The sequence below is a fragment of the Mya arenaria genome, chromosome 8 (assembly GCF_026914265.1).
Source record: "Mya arenaria isolate MELC-2E11 chromosome 8, ASM2691426v1".
NCBI lineage: Eukaryota > Metazoa > Mollusca > Bivalvia > Myida > Myidae > Mya > Mya arenaria.
In genome coordinates, this window is record NC_069129.1 from 17,814,318 (window position 1) to 17,836,085 (window position 21,768).

At 33.2% G+C, this 21,768-nt stretch overlaps 1 protein-coding gene across 3 annotated transcripts in view; it reads left to right on the forward strand.

Annotated features, from left to right (window-relative positions):
- Window positions 1-100: 100 nt before the first annotated feature.
- The window catches only part of LOC128243175 (uncharacterized), a 60,903-nt gene continuing 39,235 nt past the window's right edge, over window positions 101-21,768 (forward strand). For all 3 annotated transcript variants that reach the window (XM_052960769.1, XM_052960770.1, XM_052960771.1), the window contains exons 1-3: window positions 101-400; window positions 14,308-14,366; window positions 17,736-17,957. In XM_052960769.1, coding sequence (XP_052816729.1) covers window positions 127-400; window positions 14,308-14,366; window positions 17,736-17,957 — 555 coding nt within the window. In that variant the 5' untranslated portion in view covers window positions 101-126. The remainder of the gene's footprint in view (window positions 401-14,307; window positions 14,367-17,735; window positions 17,958-21,768) is intronic.

Sequence of the window (21,768 nt, forward strand, 5' to 3'; positions counted from 1 at the left end):
ATCTCAGATGAAGAGAAAAAATAGTTGGATGTAGCCAGATTTCAATCGACACGTTTACTTCCCTTGATTACAATGATGTTACCTCCCTTGTTGACAAAAAATGGCATAATGTAATCAAATGAAAACATGGCACACAAGAGTGAGGTTGGGATTTACAATTCAAGTCAGGAATTCGTTTGTTTGAAAGATGTGTTGCACTCATTCAATAATAGTATCAATGAGGAGCAAGCATGGGCAGTGTGCTATCAGTGTGCCCAGTATTTTTCACAAAATCCCAGTCAGGAGTGTTTCAGGGATATATATTATTATGGAATTGCTGCAATTAGGATTTCTAAAGATGGGGACTTGAAAGTGAAAGTAGATTTCAGTCAAGGGAGTGGCAAGGGACCGCCTTCACCAGGTAGATTTTATTATGAATTTCCAAATTATTTTTTTTATCCATTTCGGGATTGTATATATTTTTTAATTTAAAAATTCAAAATAAAACAGTTTAAATAGATTGATTTTCAAATTATGCAGTTTTAACAATATTTATATGTGTTTTCTTTATACAAAAACTGTGTAAAGAATGTTTATAAATTCATCAGGTCAACATACAAGTAACAGAAAATAGCATAATTTATTCTGTGGTAGTCTGTTTCCCTGAATACAAATAGCTGTTTTGAACACCATGCTTTGCATTATGATATCGTTTGAAGTATTAATAATTAAGCTATGTGTGAATAAGTGCAAGGATTAATCTTATTTTTTTTGCAAATGTTGTTGTGTTATGTTCTAATATATATATATTTATAATGAAAATGCTATCATGATATTGTTTAAGCAATTGAAAAAAAATCAAATATTGTTAGCCACTTCTATGTATTTACAAATGGATTTGGCTTAATTAGGAAAGCATGTCTTTAATTCCATAAATCGGGATTAACCACTGTGAAGAGAAAAGAGAGTAATCTTTACAAGACTAAAAAAAATGCCTTGTTCCAATTTTAACCATACCATGCAAGAATAATAGTCAGTGCTACCGGTATGTGCTGCTTTTCAGTCATCACACTGAAAAATATTGTATATCACAGATGCATTGTGCATGTATTTAATTTATTACAACAACTTAAATAATTTGCTTAGTTTTAAGCTTACAGAAACTGTGAAGTTCACGTAAATGTCTGCTGTACATTTTAGTTCAATATAGTTGCCCTGTCAAAGTTTTAGCCTTTGTATAAATATTGATAACACCCTTTCAAATTATTAAATGCCTGTCTTTCATACGAAGTATTGTTCCTTAATCAGAAATGTAAACAAAACCCATGTGGTCATTTACACAGTAAAACATTTATAAATTGTCATTGTTCTTGCATGTACACTTATTTTAGAAGAATTTTAGGTCAATCGTATAAATTCTATCACACTCGGGAAGAAATTACATTTGAATAGCCTTTTTCCAATTTTCAAGCCTGGATGTTAATATGAGTTGTTTGAAAACAGTTTAAATTTATATGTATGCTTTTTTAGGTCTTTACTTCACAGTTTTTATAAGCTTAAATCTTATCAATGAAATGTTGAAATTGGTGTAATAAATTACATATATACGTTAAATTGCCTTTTCATGTTTGATTTCATATATTAATAAAAAAAAACATTTTTCTTTTTAAGTACAACAAATATTTTAACTTATCAAATGAAGGCATTTCAACCATCACTGACATCGATGTAGGGGGCTGTAATTAAACCCATTTAATACAACATATCTATCGAATCGCATTTAAAAGAAAGTCAGAATGTTTAAAAGGCCATGATGAGAATTTTACACTCCGCTATCATTGAATTTAATGCCCTTTCAATGTTTAAGAATGTTCTTTTCTGGCATGGAATGCAGCTGTTTTTTAAAGCTATCCAAGGTTTTTAATTAACTTTAAATATTTGAATTCACTCATAAAATTAAATTTATTCTTAAATCTATTCCATCGCAACAATATGAAAATCATAACACTGTACTTGTGTTGCATTAAAAGGTTCATATTCACCCTAAAATAGACTTGTGTGATATCATAATGTTAAGTATTTAATGTTTTTGTATTTAACATGAACATGGAGAATGCCAAGTCAAGCTTAAGACTAAAGAATGACGTGAATTAATAAGCACCAGAAACATTAATTTCCTTTATCGCAAATGAGTTATTCTTCATGAATTCTAATGCCTTTGTAAACAGGTATATGACAGCTCGCCTGTGATGGTATTGTTTATATCGTAACATGGTGTTGTTAATTAGGTGGCACAGTGTCAGGTAATTATACATGTCAACATTGCTGCGTCTTTACGCTGGAATGCCGAGGTACTCTCTCTCCCTGGTATTATATCCGGTATATATTCGTGCCACTGTTTGTTGCCAGATAAGGGGATTTCACTATCAATTGATAGTACTTCCGAATTGTTCCTTGTATGTTTGGTTTCCTTGGACTGTTGACATGAAATTTAACATGTTGATAAAGTACTTTTATAAAATTTTGATAGAAAATTATTTATTATGTTAAGTAATTGTTAAAGGTTTTTAGAATGTACTTTCCAACCTAATGGTTTAAAACACTGTCACATGTATAATAATTTGTTTCCGTAACATACTTATATCCTTTTATTGCTTTAGTGTTCGAGATTTTTTTTGTCTATTGATCAATTCTCTGTTTAGATCTATCGGTTCACCTGATTATAATTAATAACAGCTGATTTACCAAAATAAATGTATGATGGAGGATGGATTTGAAAAATACTGCCATCCCATTTGACAAAATATAATTTTGAGCACTAAGCTTACATATTGAAAATTTTGAGGAAATGTTGTATGAAGTACTATGTAGGAATTCAGATCTTGTTGGAATTTTAATAGGGTAGTAGGTCTTCTGGGAGTTGTAATACATGTCACATTTGAAATATTCTTCAAACTCATGTCAAAACAAGTTCATAATACCAAACTAAAGCTCTATGAGATAATCATTTTATTGGAGTGATTTTGATAGTAAACCATATCATGTTAATACGTAAATATAATTTCACTTGGAGTCCCTTTCAGAGTGATCCTTTGTAGACACTCTGAGCAACCTTGTTTAATCTTTCACTGATAATTATATTACCTATAGCATCTTCCTAAATAACGTAGACACAAACTGTAATTTTATTATCGGTGAGGCCATAAATCTCTTGAAGGTTGTCAATACCCTCTCATTGCTCTGGTCAGAAGCTTTTATTACCTGTAATCACTGGTGATAATGGAAGTGTGCACTGTAATTAAGACAGGTAATGCCGTTCTCACCGCTTTATCGGACTTCAGTGCTGAAGAACACCCAGCTTTGATGATTATGTCCCTGATCTCTTAAATCATTTAATATTATGGTTACCTGTAAGATCTTACACAGTGGTGTATGTTTGCCTGACATTGATGCAATATTAGCTCATCTTTATTTTATCGGAGAAAAGGTTGAGATATTGTGAAGTGTGTGGTGTTGTTGGTGGCAGCAGCGTCTTCGTTGTGCAAAAACTGTTACCTTGGTCATACCTCAAAAACAATTAAAGATATTTCAATAAAACTTTGTACACATGTTACCAGTGACAGTACACTCAAAAGGCCCATATCTCTTGCTTTAATGATTGTTGTTCCATGCCCCCTTTTGACTGTAAAATAACAGATGAGCGTTCCTGTTTGCTCCGTGAGCTCTTGTTTTGAAGTCATATTTTAGCAGCTGGATCGAGTAATAATTGACTAAGCACAACAAATGTACATATGTAAAAAAAGTCTGAGAGTATGTGAGAGACTTGGACCTGTTAAACTCAGTTGGTAAAGCATGGTGAGGCTCACTTGCTAGCAGCTAGGGGGTTCCAATGGTTATAGATACCATTATGCCCCAGTCAATTGTAACCACGGCCTCCCCAGATCCGGGGGTATACCGAAATGGGCCGTGTTTTTACCTTCCAGGTGGCCCCCAGTGCCGCATGAATACGGTGGTTTTGTTTTCGCGCTGAAAATAGCAGGGACTAAGCCTTACCTAGGTTATCTGGGGGATCGGGGGCATTTTGCGGGGATTTTACCAGCAGTATGTTCTCGCAGGGCGGGGATTTTACCAAGGATTGGCTGGACCGAAAGTCAAAGTTCCCGCTATTCCCCGGACCTGGAGGGGGGGGGGGCATGATTACAATTGACTAGTGCATTATTAATAATCAGGCCGCAAACTTTGTAAGTAATATTCTACTAGTTCTATTCAATGACACTGAATTCATCAAAACTGAATATTTGCTCTTAAGCAATTTGCATGGCCATTCATATTAAAGTCATTAATTTGTTTTCATACGAAACCAAAAAGCTTGAATAATTATCTCATTACTTTTATCCTAACATGCACTGTACAACACGGAATATGGAATCTGTTTCTAAATTTCTACAATAATTTGGTTAATGAAATGGTCTTTTGGGGACAAATATATTGTACAGGAAATCAATATACATTGAATAATTGTCACTAGATTTTAATCAGTATACTTTATCAAATATTCTGTGTGATTCAAAACTTTTCAAACCCAGTGTCCTTGTAAGATTTGCCTTTTAATCAAAGGAATAACATACAAAGGCTTTAATTTATATCCGAACATCTCAGGGCTATAAGCATGTTGGTCTTCCAGGTCAAATTCATTCAGAAATGGAGAAATATAATGTATCAACTAACTCCAAAAGACTTTGTTACGATATATAACCATGCGTAATATTACACAATTTTTGAGATTTGGCCACCTGAAAATTTAGACATATTTCTGCATTTCTGGTGCTAAGTGTCTCTTTTGATCGACAAAGCTTTTGTTATTTTAGTGTCACAATGTCTAATTGTAACAGTATCCATTGGTTTATCTGTTTGTAAGGACAATGTTGATTTGTTTGGATGGCAATCCTGACTGAAGATATTCAATGGGAAGAATTGGAGGTGTGAAACGATCAAAAGCGATCATTTGTCTTGTTAGATGTCAACTAAGATAGGATGCTATCAAGCATTGTTAATCTATTTTCATTTTGCTGCAGTGAAATATCACATCTAAGGCAAACATCTAAGTTACATTTACATCTTAAACATAGAAAAAATAATATCCTGGAGTGTATTAAAATGTTTTTATTTCAATGATTTGTTTGACTGAAAATACAAAAATAGAAAAAACATTGTTGTACTTGTGAGTGTAGAACAAAATCCCCATGACCAACCGAAACCACCAAAATCACTACCCACCAAATCCCCACCCACCAAAACCCCCAAGCACCCAAACACCCACCAACCCAAACCCCCAAGCACCCAAACCCCCACAATCCAAAACCCCCACCAACCAAAATCCCCACCCACCGAAATTTACCCACCCGTCCTTGGTCTAAGCTATATTAAGGTTTCAATTTGTCCTTGTTTATACTTCAGGAATTGCTGACACAGCAGTTAATTTCATTTGTATGCCATCGTTCAATGTTGTTCTAAGAAATATTGGAAATCAATTCAAATTGAATGCTGAGGCAGGGAATGAGAATTTTCTTCAATGATTCTTCTGAATTGATTGGAAGATTTGGCTGGTAATCAATCACATGGCCGTATTTCTGTTTTTGCATGTCCTGACATCGCATTTTATGTATGAAATTGTGTGTTTATCAATTTTTACCTTTCAGATTTATATGTTTACCATGATGAAGGGAAATATTTGATATATCATCCAGCTTTTAATATAAATTATCGGCTCCTTCAATTGTTGACATAAAAGTCTTGTTGGTCATGTCAAATTGCCATTTGAACAATAATTTTCATATCTAAATGACAAGCGATTGTAATTACTGCAATTACTATATTGTTCCGACATTATTTGTCATAAAATAATCTTGTCGACTATTTCAATGGTATGTATTTGAGTCAGTAAATAATTAAGTAATTGATTGAAGAAGAGTCGCCAGATATGGCAGGTAATTAGAACATAGGCAGACAATGTAAGATCATGCTTTTATTGTCAATTATCAGCCAAGTTCAATTTGATAATTGAAGGCCTGCAGGGCTTTTTCACCTTCAAAAACAGGTCAAACTTCGCCTAATTCCAAATATTTTTTTTATATTTTTGCCCCCAATTTTTCCAAAAATTAGTTTAAAAAAAATCTAATAAATTCATGGAACCATTGTTTGTGCTGATGTTTAATGTATTTGTGTTTGTGTTGGGTTTTTTAAAATTGTCAATCTTTTTTTTAATGAATTCGAGCTTGAAGTGTTTACGCATTTCATTTTCCCTATTTGAAGGGTTTGCACATTAAAAATTCCCACGCATCTTCCCAGTTTACACTGAAAAGCCCTGACCTGACCACCCCTTAATTTGTTCATGTGTTTAAATCTGATTTTTCGGAAAAAGTCATTTGCCTGTGCAAATATCTGATTTTAAGAAAATTGCATATTATACACCATTTGACTCTTTTCTAAAAATACTTTTCTCACATTTTGCTAAAAAAATTGTCAGGGGAAACAGTCTCACTATAAATGTTGTTGTGCAAAAAAGCACAAAAAAATGCAAATTCAGAATGAAAAAAAACCCTGAAAAGATCATGTATCTGATCATAATAATGGATGCATAATTATTATTCCTTTTTTTGTAATTTATAAAAGGGTATTATTTTTCAACAAAGACAGGTGTAAATTAGAAGACTTTTCTTCAATAATTGTGTCATTTTTATAGTTGTGTAATAATTGTTAACGTTAAAATATAATGTGAAACGGTAGATGTTTTAATGTGTGTAACTAAATATTACTTCTAAAAGACTTTTTAAAGCCAGTATAGCTATAATTATACCAAAAAACTATAAGTATAACATTTTCGACTTTTCAGCAGTATAAATTATGAATTCTTTTGAATTTAAATGCATGTCACACAGATGCTGTGTTGAGCTGTTCACAGGAAATTGCGACACGATTGTCAAATGTAATCTGCATTTTTATTGTGTTCGCAGCACAATTTAAACATTGTATTCTCTCGTTTCACTGTTTTTAATTGCCGCATTCTTTTGTTACAAAAACTGATGATTGGATTTTTTTCTGTAACATGTGTACCTTTACAGTATATGTATGTCAAATATATTAGAGTACAGCATTTATTAGATGTAAATATGGTAGAAGAAATATGCATAAATTACTCCAAAATTTTCCGTTTTAATTTGCTAAAATTAGCCATTTTCCTCATTGGGGATGACCCCAAAACCCCTTTAACCATGTTCAGGACTTACTTTTTGGGAGTTCCTTGTGATTTCCCGGGATGCATGCCCAAAGTTCTGCTGCTAAAGTGCGCCCACTTTTACATCAAATCTGTGACCTTTCCCTAAGATTTCAAAAAAATGAAACCCCATCGTATTCACACGGCACTGCAGGGCCACCTGAAAGGTAAAAATATGGCCAATTCCCATTTGTACCAGCATGGGAAAACCCAGTTATGTGATTTCTAGGTGACATCTTTAGTTATCTTTTACCTATTCATGCCAAACTAAAAAAAATGATACAATATTTGAATAACAGCTAATCCGATGATGCTAAAACCCATTGTTGGAAGATTATTTGGGATGATTTACCCCACTGACCCAAGGGCTCAACTTCAAAGGGACAAAATTTGGGTCGGAAGGCAAGAAGGTGCCTATCTCCTTCTATATTTAATGTCCTTTAGAACCTTTTAAATTTCACCCATCAGAATGCTTTATCTACCTGACTCTCTGGGGTTATTAAAAAAGCCTAAATTTGCTGAGTGATCGATTACTGCCTTTTTCAACCAGCCCTCCACTTCAAACTACTGTTTGTATTGAAACATAGAAATTAAACTATAATTTGCATTTGGATATGAACATTCTCCCGCTAATTTGGATAGATTTTTGATGAATAGTTAACCTGTTTCGCCAGCTAAATATTAAAAAGTTCTTTATTAGGAAAATATTTACATTCTGCTGAGCAAATATTCATAATAATGGATCAAACAGCCACTCTATCCTAGTGCTACCTATTATGATTAACATGTGGTTGAAAAGTTTGTTAAAAAGTGCAATCAGATTATGAAGAAATCGCTAAAATTATAGGGTACAGTTTGATATTTAAAGTAAGTGCATATGGTATGTTAAATGTATTTTTATACTTACATTATATAAGTATAATATAATTATTATTTTGGATGCATCCAGTATTTGAATCCACAATGTCATATGAAACTCCTGTTTTGGTATATGGTATTCAACTGAGCCTTTTTTGGTACTCACAAGATATTCAGAATGCAGAAATGAAGAAAACGATAGTGTTGAACCGGTTTGGTACTTTATAGTTATGAACTCTCTTTTTTTTTATAAGTTTAGGTACACATGGTTCTGGTACAAATTTATTGATTGTTAGCATGCGAGGAGGGAGGGAGGGGATGGGGGGTGGAAATACATTCTCTTTGATGGATATAATATTAGGCTTTTTCTTTTCATATACATCTCGAAACTAAACATTATCTGTGACACTTTCAAGTACGAAACTTTAGAACGAATGAACAGAATAAAAGCTAAAATAACCCTCACAGATCAAGTACATGTTTAATACTGTTATTTATTTATTCACTTAATTCTTAAACCAAAACTGTGATTTCTTATAGGTATACAAAAAGACTGTGGTCTGCTATTTATATAAGTTTTAGAATAATAATGTAATCAAGTCTTAATCAAGTTAATCTTATCGCACTTTCAATATTTACAGAATGTAATCCCTGGTCAATTTTATACATATTAACATTCCATTGACAGCCCAGAAGATTAAATTGGATGTGATGTAATGAATTAATAAAACTAGGAGAAATTTTTATTATTATTAAGACAAAAAACCTTAAGAATCAGTGATTTTTTTTTTATATAATTTTATTATATTTATTAAGACGATGATAGTGGTCTTGTGACCAGAGTCGGTGGTGTTAGACAGTTAACCGCTTAATGCATGCACTTAATTAATAAAGTAAAAACATACAGCTGGGATATAACAGGACACTTGACCATGACCGTCTGACCAGGTTTGACCGTATGAATATTCTGGATCATTTTTAATCTGAGGAGCTTGATGAGTGAAACTGGACTGCTGTTGATCGATACAGTGATCAAAAATTTATTTTTGGATGAACAAACCCAAATTCTTTTTCTAGTGCTTTGCATCAACAGTTTTTGAAAAGCTCTGCTATATGAAATTCCGGATTTGAGCAAGCCGACCGAAAAGCTTTTTACTTGTGCAGAGCTTCCGGGCTTGTGCTAACTTCGACCACTGTTGACACTAGCATAAGCTATAAAGATTTAAATCTCTGATGAATGTAGAATTATTAAAAGACAGAATTTCCACACTTTAAGCCCTGTACATGGTTATTAATATTTTGGAATAACACCAAAGTCAATAAGACTTTCTCTCCAAACAATAAAGGAAACACAAACAGCTTTTATCTCCTGAAAAGAAGGCTTTTGCACCACCCTATTCTCTTCAGCGCTTTGCAGAGAAATTAATTCTGAACCTTGGATAAACAACTTATCTAGTTTATAGTTGCCATATTGGCCTTAGTAGTCCTTATAGATAGTAAGCCGCCATTAGAGTCTTCTGACATTCTTGTGTTTTTGTGTGTGTGTTTTTTCTTTGATCCACCTCTAAATCTTTAAATGCCTGCCTTTTGGTCCCACACCATCTTCCGCTGCTCATCACAGTGTCTGGCTGTACTTTGGAAGGTTACTTGACTGTTACTATCAGCTTGCCCAGACTTTGGTTTCTATAGCACAGCACAGGTCTGGTTCCCCATGTAGAAGTTTGAAGTTCCTCTCCAGAAGTTGATCCTCCCCTGGTTCAGTTATTCAGAGGTTCTTTATTTTTAATCACCTGTTTGCTGTCACCTGTCCTGACTTCATAAGGACTACACTTTCATAGGGACTATACTTTCATAGGGACTACACTTTCACAGGGACTACACTTTAATGGGGACGAAACTTCCATCTTTATAGGGACTACATCTTCATAGGGACTACACTCTCATAGGGACTACACTTTCATAGGGACTATACTTTCAAAGGATCTACCCTTTCAGGGACTACACTTTCATAGGGACTACACTTTCATAAGGACTAAACTTCCATGGGGACTACATCTATATAGGGACTACATCTTCATAGGGACTACACTCTCATAGGGACTAAACTTTCATAGGGACTACACTTTCATAGGGACTACACTTTAATGGGGACTAAACTTCCATGGGGACTACATCTTCATAGGGACTACATCTTTATAGGGACTACATCTTCATAGGGACTACACTCTCATAGGGCCTAAAAAATAAAATTGTTTGGTTAGGGTTACATCCTTTTCAAAAATAGGTAGGGTAGGTAGGCTTTTTTATTTTTTTATTTATTTTTTTTATTAGGCTTTATATAAGAATGTCATTTTCATCATTGGAGAATGGTGTTAAAGTTATCTTCTATATAAGCAATTAAGGTTTTAAACTACATATTGAAAAGCAAAAAAAAAAAAGCAAATTTTTTTTTTTTTTTTTTTTTAGTTTTTCATTTTTTTTTTCAAACTGACTATAAAAACGTTAGGGTCAGCGCCTATTCCGTAGGTAGGGTCGGGTAACCCGAACCAAATGTATTTTTTTTTAGGCCTAGGGACTACACTTTCATAGGGACTACACTTTCATAGGATCTACCCTTTCAGGGACTACACTTTCATAGGGACTACACTTTCATAGGGACAACACTTTCCTAGGGACTACACTTCCATGGGGACTATATCTTTATAGGAACTACATCTTCATAGGGACTACATCTTTATAGGGACTACACTCTCATAGGGATTACATCTTCATAGGGACTACCTTTCATAGGGACTTAACTTTCATAGGGACTTAATCTTCATAGGGACTACATCTTCATAGGGACTACAACTTCATAAGGACTACACACTCATAGGGACTACATCTTCATAGGGACTACTTTTTCATAGAGACTATACATCTTCATAGGGACTACACTCTCATAGGGACTACACTACACCTTTGTAGGGACTTAACTTCATAAACAAAAAATATATACACTATATATTAACTACTGCTTAATTATGACTACACTGATTATTAGAACTACACTTTCATTAATATTATGGTCTTAGCTCTTCCATAAGAACTAGATTTGATAAAAGAACCACTCTTCCACTATGTAGACCCAAGTCCGGGGGTATACGAGGGATGGTGGGGGAAATGAGTCATGGTTTTACCTCTACATGTAGGTGGCCCTGTAGTGCCGAGTGCGTGTGGTGTTTTTGTTTTTGTGCTGAAAATAGCAGGAAATGGGCCTTACCTAGGCTAGGATGTTCCTGGGGTGTGGGGGCATTTTGCGGTGATTTTACCAGCAGTTTTTCCCGCTCAGGATGAAGATTTTACATGGGATTGAATAGACCGAAAGTCAAAGTCCACCTCTGTTCTCCGAACGTGGCGGTGCCGTGGTTACAATTGACTAGTGCATAAGAACTACATTTTCTGTTAAGGACCATTAGTACGTTTTTTTAAGCATTTGGACTGCATTTCATTAGCTTGTACAGACAACTTCTTAATAATTACACCTTCCTCAGAGAAGTTTGAGAAGTTTTACAATTTTCTCATGCTTAATTTTCTATAATGGTTCGTTCAATTTACTGCAGGAAGTTTTGAAAAAGAATTTCTGTAAATGTTTAAACGTATTTATGCTTCTACACAGTTTAAAGTTTGAAATTTTTTAAACCCATATCAAACAAGGACGATAGCTTTATCACTAAATTTGTCTTATATCTCTCCGAATTGATTTGCTTTTTAAATATTGACAAATGGATATATCTTTTTTCCTTGAGTGGGCAAAATTACTCATTTGACATTCCAAAAATTGGTCGAGTGATCAATAAGGAGCTATAAAAAGAATAAAATATGACATGCATTTTAATATCTGATAAGAAATCGTGATTTTTTGTTGAACATAAGAAATGTTTTAACATGAGATTTTTATAGAAATATGTAATCGATTTGTTTTAGTTTCATAGTTTTGACGAGACAGAGTAGTTGAATACAATGGTACAAAAATTACAGGTATTTATAAATATTTGCCGAATGACTTAATATGGTTTCTCATGTTCAGAAGATCAACGGTTGACTTAATATGATCATAACCACAATCAGTATTTTCCCACACCCTCCCACTGCAGTACTAGGAAAAGACAGTACAGATTTTTCCATGTTGTAATGACGTGTTGATTTTTTGCTTGTCTACATTTCGATGAAAAAAGTTATGGTATTGTCAAACATGTTGATTTGGTATTGTTGACAGCACCAGTGTCATGCAAAAGCTTAAGCCTTGAGTCCAGATAGCATGAAACAAAACACAGTCATGATTGTGTATAGTGCATAGCAAGTACAGTAACTCTGGCTAAAATATTATGTTGCGTTAATTAAGCTGCTTTTATAAGGCCCAAAAAAATAAAATGGTTTGGTTAGGGTTACATCCTTTCCAAAAACAGGTAGGCTAGGTAGGCTTTTTTTTTTTTTTTTTTTTTTTATGCTTTGTATAAAAACATTATTTACATCACTGGAGAATGATGTTAATTATGTTATTTTCCGAATAAAGCCTTTAAGTTTTTAAACTACATAATTATAAAAAACATATTTAAAAAAAAATAAAAATATTTATACATTTTTTTTTTACAAACAGACTATAGGTATAAAAACGGTAGGGTCAACGCCAATTTCGTACGTAGGGTCGAGTCAGACAACTGTTGTCTTTTTTTAAGCCAGACTGAAAATGGAATTGTCTCATTGCTTTTCTTCTTTAAAATTTTAACGCTGTCAAGTTCCATGTCGAAACGCTGTACAGATTCTTTGTTGTTAGATGTTGTATTGTTATTAAATTATGCTTTTGTCACGTAAAATTGTATGTTCTTTTATTGGCATGTAAGTCATCCAGGAAGTGAAATGTACAGACAACTTTGATTCAAGGAATCGTGAACACGCATTTGATTTTTTTTATGACAGATACATGTTTGAATGTACAAGCTTTGACTAATACTCTGTATGATGTTTACCTTATTTATAAAACTATAAATGTGGTCAAGGAAGATTTAAGACCAGCAGGGGTGGTATTCAATACTGTTCTTAATTGGATCTATAAGAATGATGTAGCTAATCGGATAACTGGTTATTCATAAGTGACCAATAGAGTGAATGATAAGTCAATGATGTATGACTTAAGTATAATATTGAATAAACTACCCCAGAAACTAATATCTTTGTTTTTAACTCCATCATTTCAAATTATGCCTTAACAATCTGGGATCATTTATGAATATTTAGGCCAAACATTGGCACTTTTTTCTCCGCAAAAACCTGGGGCCCTTTTAAGTAAAGGATCTTAAAAAGTCATAAGTTAGTTAAATGATCAAAACATCACAAATGTGAGATTTTTATTATTTTTTTTTTCATTTCTCACCTATATGTTTACTAATTTTTAATATAAATGACATATATATGTTAAATTTGCATAATTATGTAGCTATAAAACAAACTTATTACTCTAAGAATTAATTTACAACTTACGAATATATTGTCTAGGATATCTATTGATATCTATTGAGATGGACCAAAGTCTTTTTAAAATTTAGAAGTGTAAAGGTCAAATGTAGAATTTTAAAGTGATTGTTTGGGGTGTTAGAAATATTATATCATAAATTTCCTGTTGAGTCTGACAAATATTTGGACAACTTTACCAAACAGGAATAGTTGTATCACTTAAATTCATTAGCAAACATCTGTAGCTTTATTTCTTTATTAGATTTTGTCCGAGAGTTCAAACTTTGTGAATAAATATTTTCTTACATTTCAACATAAGTCAATTTGAACGACTTCGCTAATGCCATTTTTAGGGTCGTGTATATACATATATAATTTCATATAATTTGAAATTAATAATCCAGGCGTTCAACACTTTGCACAGAAAAGATTTAAAAGATGTGATAAAGTTTTTTCTTAAAAGATACACAAACTCCACCATGCAAATGTTGTTAGGGTCCAACTTGTTGATCATGAAATTAGTTACAAAAAATAAATCTAATAATAAAATAAATAAATTTTAATGGGCCCCAAAATGTAAAATAAATAAAATTATGAGTCCAAATTTGTCAGAAAAACACCGCAACCTTTCTGTATTTTCCTTAATGTTTTTTTTTTCCTTTTTCATGAGCAATGACTTTTTACAAATATGTCATCTCTTTCAGACAAAAGAAGTTCCTTTTCCATGAGCAAAGAATTCAAATCTGTCATCTCTGAAACTGACGTAAGTATATCTTAATGTTAAAATCATATTTCCTTATAAAATAAATACCTTTATATGTTTTATTGATTTTTTGCAATTTTTCATTTCGTAAGATATATTATTTCATAATGTTTAGTGACTACTTTTATTTGTCAAATTAAGAAGATTTATATTGATATCATGTGTCCCTCGTGAGATGAATTTGCTATTTAAATCTTAGCGGATAATTAATAGCAATAAAATTAATTCCCAAGCAATTTATAATAATTAACATTTTTACATTTTATTATTTTTAGGTAGACAGATAACGGGGAAATGATATATATTAATTGCAGTAATTTATTTTAAGCCTGTCTGTTTCTTTCAAAGAAAAAAGTCTCCGGCAAATTGCCGTGGTGTTGTCATTCAAACTTGCTTGGTTATTCAATGTCACTTGGTCAGTTAATTAGTGCGTAGATTTGTAATGGTCATAACTAATCAAAAGCCTTTACAATTATGGTATAACAAGAAACTTGTTACAAATGTTAACAATAATCATACATGCAAATGTTTACCAAGTTCTATAACTCAAGCAAAATACATTGTTTGAGTTATCTGAATGCCCCTTTTAAATGGTGTGGAGAAGGGTTGCTTGTGGGTTACTTATCAAGTACTGGCATTGCTCTTATTGAATTTTTAATGCTGTAGATGGTGAATATACTGTACAGGGGCGGTTCATGGATTAGTTGTCGTAGGGGGCACAGCTTTGGAGATGCACCCCCTCCAAAAAAACTGAAAAATTATATTTTTTAAATCTTGTTAGCAGGGTGTGGGGGCTAGGGGCTCTCCCCCAAAACTTTATTGACTAATTTAGTATCAAATTGTGCATTCTTGTGTATGTTATTTTTTCTTCAATACTGACATATAAAAAATCACTAGGAGAATTTTAGGGGGGGGGGGGGGGGGGGGAAAGGGGCAAATGTTGGGTGCATCCCCCTCTTAACCCACTTGTGTTTTAGGTTGTGAGAACTACTTAACAACCCAAAACTTCTCAGATATTTTTCCTCATTCCTTAAGAACAGCAGGATGTAATAATTTCTCTTAAAGATACCCCATTAAGGTCTTACAAAAGGAGATGAATTATTCAAACAATCTCTGGCTAGGTGTAAATGGCTTTATAATGAGTGTCACTGCATCTATTACCCCGTGATGAATGCTTAATGAATACTTACTTATACAGGAATGTTAAAATGAATGAAAAAATACTAGGTCAGACATAATAAGTATGAGGTAATTGAATAGTTGAATTAATTTGGTATAAAACTATTACTTAAAGCTGCACTCTTACAGATTGACAGTATTTACTTTTATTTTTTGTCTCAGAATCTGAGCTGATTTTGGCATCTTTGCATTCAATTCAGTCATGAATATAAAATAACTCACGAAAGAACATGTCTAAAATGTCAAAAAAAAAGATGAAAAATTCCTTTTTCTTAATTAAAGCGTTCTTTTAGCCATAAAATATCCATTTTTGAACGTAAATAAGGAAAATGGCGATCCGATCATTTGTCAGCCGTCTTACTTCACTGGTTTTCAGACATTAACACAGAAATTGGTTCATTCCAAGACAAAAAAATAAAAAAGTGGTCGAAACAGTCCATCTGTGAGAGTGCAGCTTTAATGTTTTATATTTCTATATGCAGCACAGCTGCATGGGGAGTTTAATAAAAGGAATTTTTATGCTTATATTTCACATTTTCACATATCATTAAAGCATAAGTATAAATATAAAAGTATGTTTATATTAGTTTTATTAAACTAAAAAGCTTCTTTTTATTTGAATTTCACACTGAATTGCGATGTTATGTGGTTTTTATATCAGATATATAACCGTAATCTGTTTTATTGGTCTGTTATTTGACTTAAAACTGTTTTATGGTTTTGAAATTAAATATATCCATTGAAATAAAGGAGGCTTTCCCTTTGAATTTTGGAAGGCTGATTTTATTTAAAATTAAACAAAAAGATCAATGAAATTGATTAAAATTACTGTCAGCAAGTTACAAAACGTATAGCTGTATTATTAAAAATTGGCGGACTATTAACTTATCAACGTGTCAAAATTGAAAATCCTCAGAAAAAAAATCGTTATTTAAAGTCTTATTGGCAGTCATTCGTTCCCCTGAAGATAGCAATCTATATGGAAAGTACACACTTATTTTGGCTGCTATTTTGCCCAGATGCGCAGTTTGTGAGTGTGGGCAGTCAGCGCTTGTGTCTGGGGAATATCGATGAATTAAACAATCAATGGCCATATTTCCTAAAGGCCGTACTTTTTTCATCATTGTTGATGTTAAACACTATAATTTTTAATCAAAAGAAAACAATTATCCTCCACAGAACTGAATGTTACGGGAGGGGATATTGTTTTGGCCTTGTCTGTCTTTCTGTATGTCTGTCTTTCCGTCAGTCTGTCACGCTTGTTTCTGTCCATAACCTCATCTTGGTTGGGATTGATCGCATTATATATTTATATTTAGTCCACTTTTCTTCAAACTTAATTAGAATGTTTCGCTTTAATTAACTCTGGTACAAATAGGGTCACATGTGGACACACCAGGAACTTGGTCATGAGGTCAAATCTTTGAAAAATCAGGTCTAGAATCAAATAATGGTCTGATTTTGTTTAAATTGTGGTCAGAATGTTCCCTTTGGTGTAATCATAATCTTAGTAGACTTTGAAAGTAGGGTCACATGGGGTTAAAAACTAGGTCATTAGGTCAAATCTTAGAGAAATCTTTGGAATAAACAGAGGCAATTATAATCTATTCCAAAGCTTAATCAAAATGTTTGCCTAGATTAAATATTTTATTACATTAGTTTGAAACTGGGTCATGTGGGGTAAAAAACTAAGTTACTAGGTTAAATCTAAATGTTACCTACATGTGTATACAATATTCTTTTATTTCAAACAATGGTAAACAAACTCATATCTCATATCAAACATCCATCACTCTACAGCTGTATTGCTTTAGTTGGAATATTTTACCAACACTTAATTTCCATTCCATCTACTATGTCTAATCAGGCAGAGGATATCAATTCAACAAATTTGCTTGTTTTTATCATATTAGTCTTGAAGGTGTCATCAATCATGCCAAATCAATAATATTGAACATACTTTCACAGACCATTCAAAATATATAGATATGAAACTTGAATTATGCCTGGCCCCCTTTAACTGATTAATGGAGAAAAAACTGAGAAATGTTTGCATCTATAATTGCGATGCTCTAGTTTTAAAAAGACATGCTCACTAATAGTAAGATTAACGCTTAACTTGAATCAACATAGAATTTAGAGTACTCGGGTAAAAATAACCCAGCAAAAACAATGTTACTGTCATTGCAGGCTACCCAGGCTCTTGGCACAGCAATCTACAAGGCCCTGGACTATGGGCTCAGCGAACACGAGGAGCCCCACCTGAGCCCAGACCTTGAGGCCCTCATTGACCTTCTTATTGCCCAGCCCGCGGACGATGATGAAGGGATTGATATTGAGCGAGACTGTGATCACGATACGGACCAGGACAGTCAAGGGCGGGAACAGTCTATCTTCCAGGATGTTATACAGGTACTGGTGAATTAACATGACCCTGGCATTCATTCAACCATTCACTTGACCGTCAAAGGAATTGTATATCATCAATAAATAAAAGTGAATGGTTGTAAATTGAAATGGATTACTTTGAAAAAGTGACTAGGTGGAGCAAGTCTCCCATTTTATCCAATGCTGATTTTAAGGGTGTAAGGTTGCATACCGAATACCGGTAATCAGAATCCTGCAGACCAAATTTTGCAGATTCAGAACATCGAATACAGCCTACAAAATACCAATACTAGCTTTTTCATCATAATGTGCCGTCCTATCCTCACATATAACCCCTTCTCCCTCATACTCGCTCCCTCTCTCTCACCCTCCCTCCACATTCACAAAAACATGTTTTTTGACTCAAGAAAAGGAACAGAAATTTGTATGAATGAAACTTTGTTGCATGCCGTGATGGTATGTTTGACATTACTTGAGATATTTCTTTAAATAAGGTCATGTTTGCGGGTCTACTGGAATAACATGCACCGTCTTTCACTGAACGTTTTGTTACAAGCTGTTGTATTATTTACAGAATAATTGATTTAAACCTCGGGACAAAACAGCCTGTAAGGATATACTTTGCATTAGCATTCCGAAGCATTGTTATTATAGCTGCCACATCAACTTCACATGCAATGTATTTCTGGTCTATGACTTTGTAAATATCGTGACTCACTTTGTTTGTATGTTAATTGCTTTACTGAGACCTTTTACAAGGCAAAAAACAACATTTTGATACCTTGGTTACAACGAAAACGGGGATGGGTCTCTTTGCTTTCTTGTAAAGTTTTCATGCGTTCCTTACCTCTTGACTATAAAGTAAACTTGAAATGCTTACGACTTCTAATTATTTTTGAAGGTTCAATTATGTTTCATATCACTTGAATTGAAAATTGACTGTTTGGCGGTCTTGAAGGTGATTGTTAAGTGTTTTACCACCCATCAATATAGGAAGGGGCGTTACTAAGCAAGCCATACGAATATAAGTTGCCGAAGTTAAAAAACTATTGTAAAAAAAGATTGGCAAATGGATGTAGGTATGGCCCCTGAGTTAGTATTGGCAGGTGTGTAACGTTAGAGTGATACTCATATTTAAAGTCAATGCAAACACATGACAATAACAAACATATATTTTGAGTGATTTAAACCTTTAACTACTTACGTTTGAATTCATTTATGAAAACTATCAATTACTGATGACAAGATTGTAACTGTGTATTTAATAGCTGAAAATGCACAAATATTAAATGTCTGGTGGGTCTTTAAAGATTGACACTGATCGCGTATCGTCCCAAAAGGTAGAAATATCGTGCCTCTGCACCTTTCTTTCAAATCAAACACGGTATCATTCATAAGAACCATTGTTTTTTATTTCTATTCATCATTTTCAATATTTATTCATCGTTTTTTGGTAAATGAAAACAATTGAATTAATTGTGGTAAATGCTTATTTGGGAGTAAGAGTGTATCTTTAAAATAAGCCGAGCTATGTTGTAATTTAGAGATGCTTTCCACAAAATACTGTAACAATCAGTGTCACTCGCTTTCAGCCCAATGTGAAATTGTAATATATCAATGACATGTATTAGTTTCTTTGCAAAATTAGTATTTAATTTTAACTTTTGCAAAGTCACAGATAACCATTGCGTGGGATGTTGGTTATGAAAAGATGTGGTTGCAATGTGAATACCTGATGTCATAAAAACGTAATTCTTCTACCTGCGTTCGAACGCCTTTCGGTGACAGTCGACCTGTCATTAATTTTCATGTTGTGGTAAGGTAATCCCAGGGGATATGGTTACAAATCCCGGATTTGACAGCATCAATTGTTATTCATTGAAAATTTTTATTGGGTCAGTGAAATCGTGATAAAAGGTTACAGGACTTTTAAATGATGAAGGTGTTTTTAAACCAGTCCAATAACGTGTAATTACGTGTAATTTTGCATTCCAGAATAAAAAGTGCATGATGTTCAATACATTTAACCTATTGACCTCGCGTAAATATTTTGAAAATGACCACTTATCGAAAAAACAACTTCATTTATTCTTTGATATATTTGAAACCCATATTAAGAAATGTAACCTCATCCAGGGTTAAACAAAATGCAGACTGTGTGAAATGGTCATGGTTCAAGAAATGGTACAAACTGAATTTCCATTGTTCTGAGCAGTAGCATTTTATGCTAGTGAAATGATCGAGGTTCTAAATAATTTAATGTTTTATAATAATGTATTATAAATCTATTTAGTTTAATTTGAAGACATCAGTAACATTACTGGGTTAGGGGTAGATCCAGGATTTGACTTAAGAGAGGGCGTAACTTCGGGGCGCAACTCAAAGAGCTCCCCCTCTCCCCCTATATAGGGCGAAAAATTTGGGCGTTGAATGTGGTTTAAGGGTTAAGAGGGTCCTCCCCAAACAAAAGTATGGCTAATATTAAACTAAAATGGTGTTTATTTGTGTATTCTATCATGTTATATTTAAAAAAAAAAATACATGGGCAAATTAAGAGCGGGCGCATGTCTGATATGTTGATATGTGGAGATACTTAATTTACTCTCGAAAAATATAATTTAATTATAAGAAATCCATGAGGCAAATAATGTTCAACATCCCATGTCAGTTTGGTTTGTCGTGCCTGTCGAGATGTGTATCAGATTGGGTTATGGCTGAAGATGCTCGTTGATAGACAAAATATGCAGAGAATCTTTCAAATGATAGCAGGTCATAATTTTAACCCTCACTGCATGGACCTGTGACATGCTACCACATTTAATCTTGGACTTAAAAATAATAATATTTGTTTTCGGTCTTCCCCACCTTCTCTATTTTTTTGCCACAACCCTTAATCTTTTTTATTGCCTTTAGATTTTGTTTTTATTATTTGTTTGATTTTCTTGTCCTTTAAAAGTGAAAAATGAAGTGCTTTTGGCCTTAAACAATACCAGTGATGTTAATACAGATTGTATAGATACTCTTTAGTTATTGGTAACAGAAAAATCTCAAGAAATGATTTGCCTAATAAACAAAAATAAAAAGATTTGCTGACCTAAATGTGCCTACCCTTTTTTTTGGGGGGGGGGGGGGGGGGGGGGGGGGAGGGGAGACCGGAAACAAACATGTTATGTTTAAATGCCTTAGGGGCCTAGCTATCAGGCACAATGCCACCAATTTTTTGTTTCTTTAACCAAGAAGTTCAAGTTCATTTTCTCAACTGTTTTTTTTTTTCAAATATAGTTTTACCGTATACATTTTATTTCCTCTAAATTGACCTTGATTGCCTGATTGACCTTGACAAAATTTTCAGTTGAATTAAAAGCATTTGAATTTGACATAAACTTTTCAGTATTTTTAACAATTTATTGACTTGTCTCCAATTTTCTGTATTTATATAAGAGATTATAATTGAATAATTTTGAAAATTGCTGGTGTTTAAGTCATTTAAGCTACTTTATAACAATTATGAATCAGAACATTAATTCAACATATTCTTGCGCTTATCCTTATGTCATCATCTACATGCTTCAGTTATAATGACAAATTTCGATTATTTTTTATGTTTTTCATAACGTGTAGGCAATGACCTACTACTTGTTATTACTTAATAGGTAGTACTTTGAAGTTTTACAATTTAAAATCACTTACCTTCGCCTCAGAGCTGTGAAATTGATATAATTATATATTCACTTAAATAGTCTAAACAATCGTAGTTTTATCTATGTTATGTTTGAGTTTCTTCACCATTATTTGAACACTTTCAAAATAAACCTGCTAAATGTTGAAAAAATAT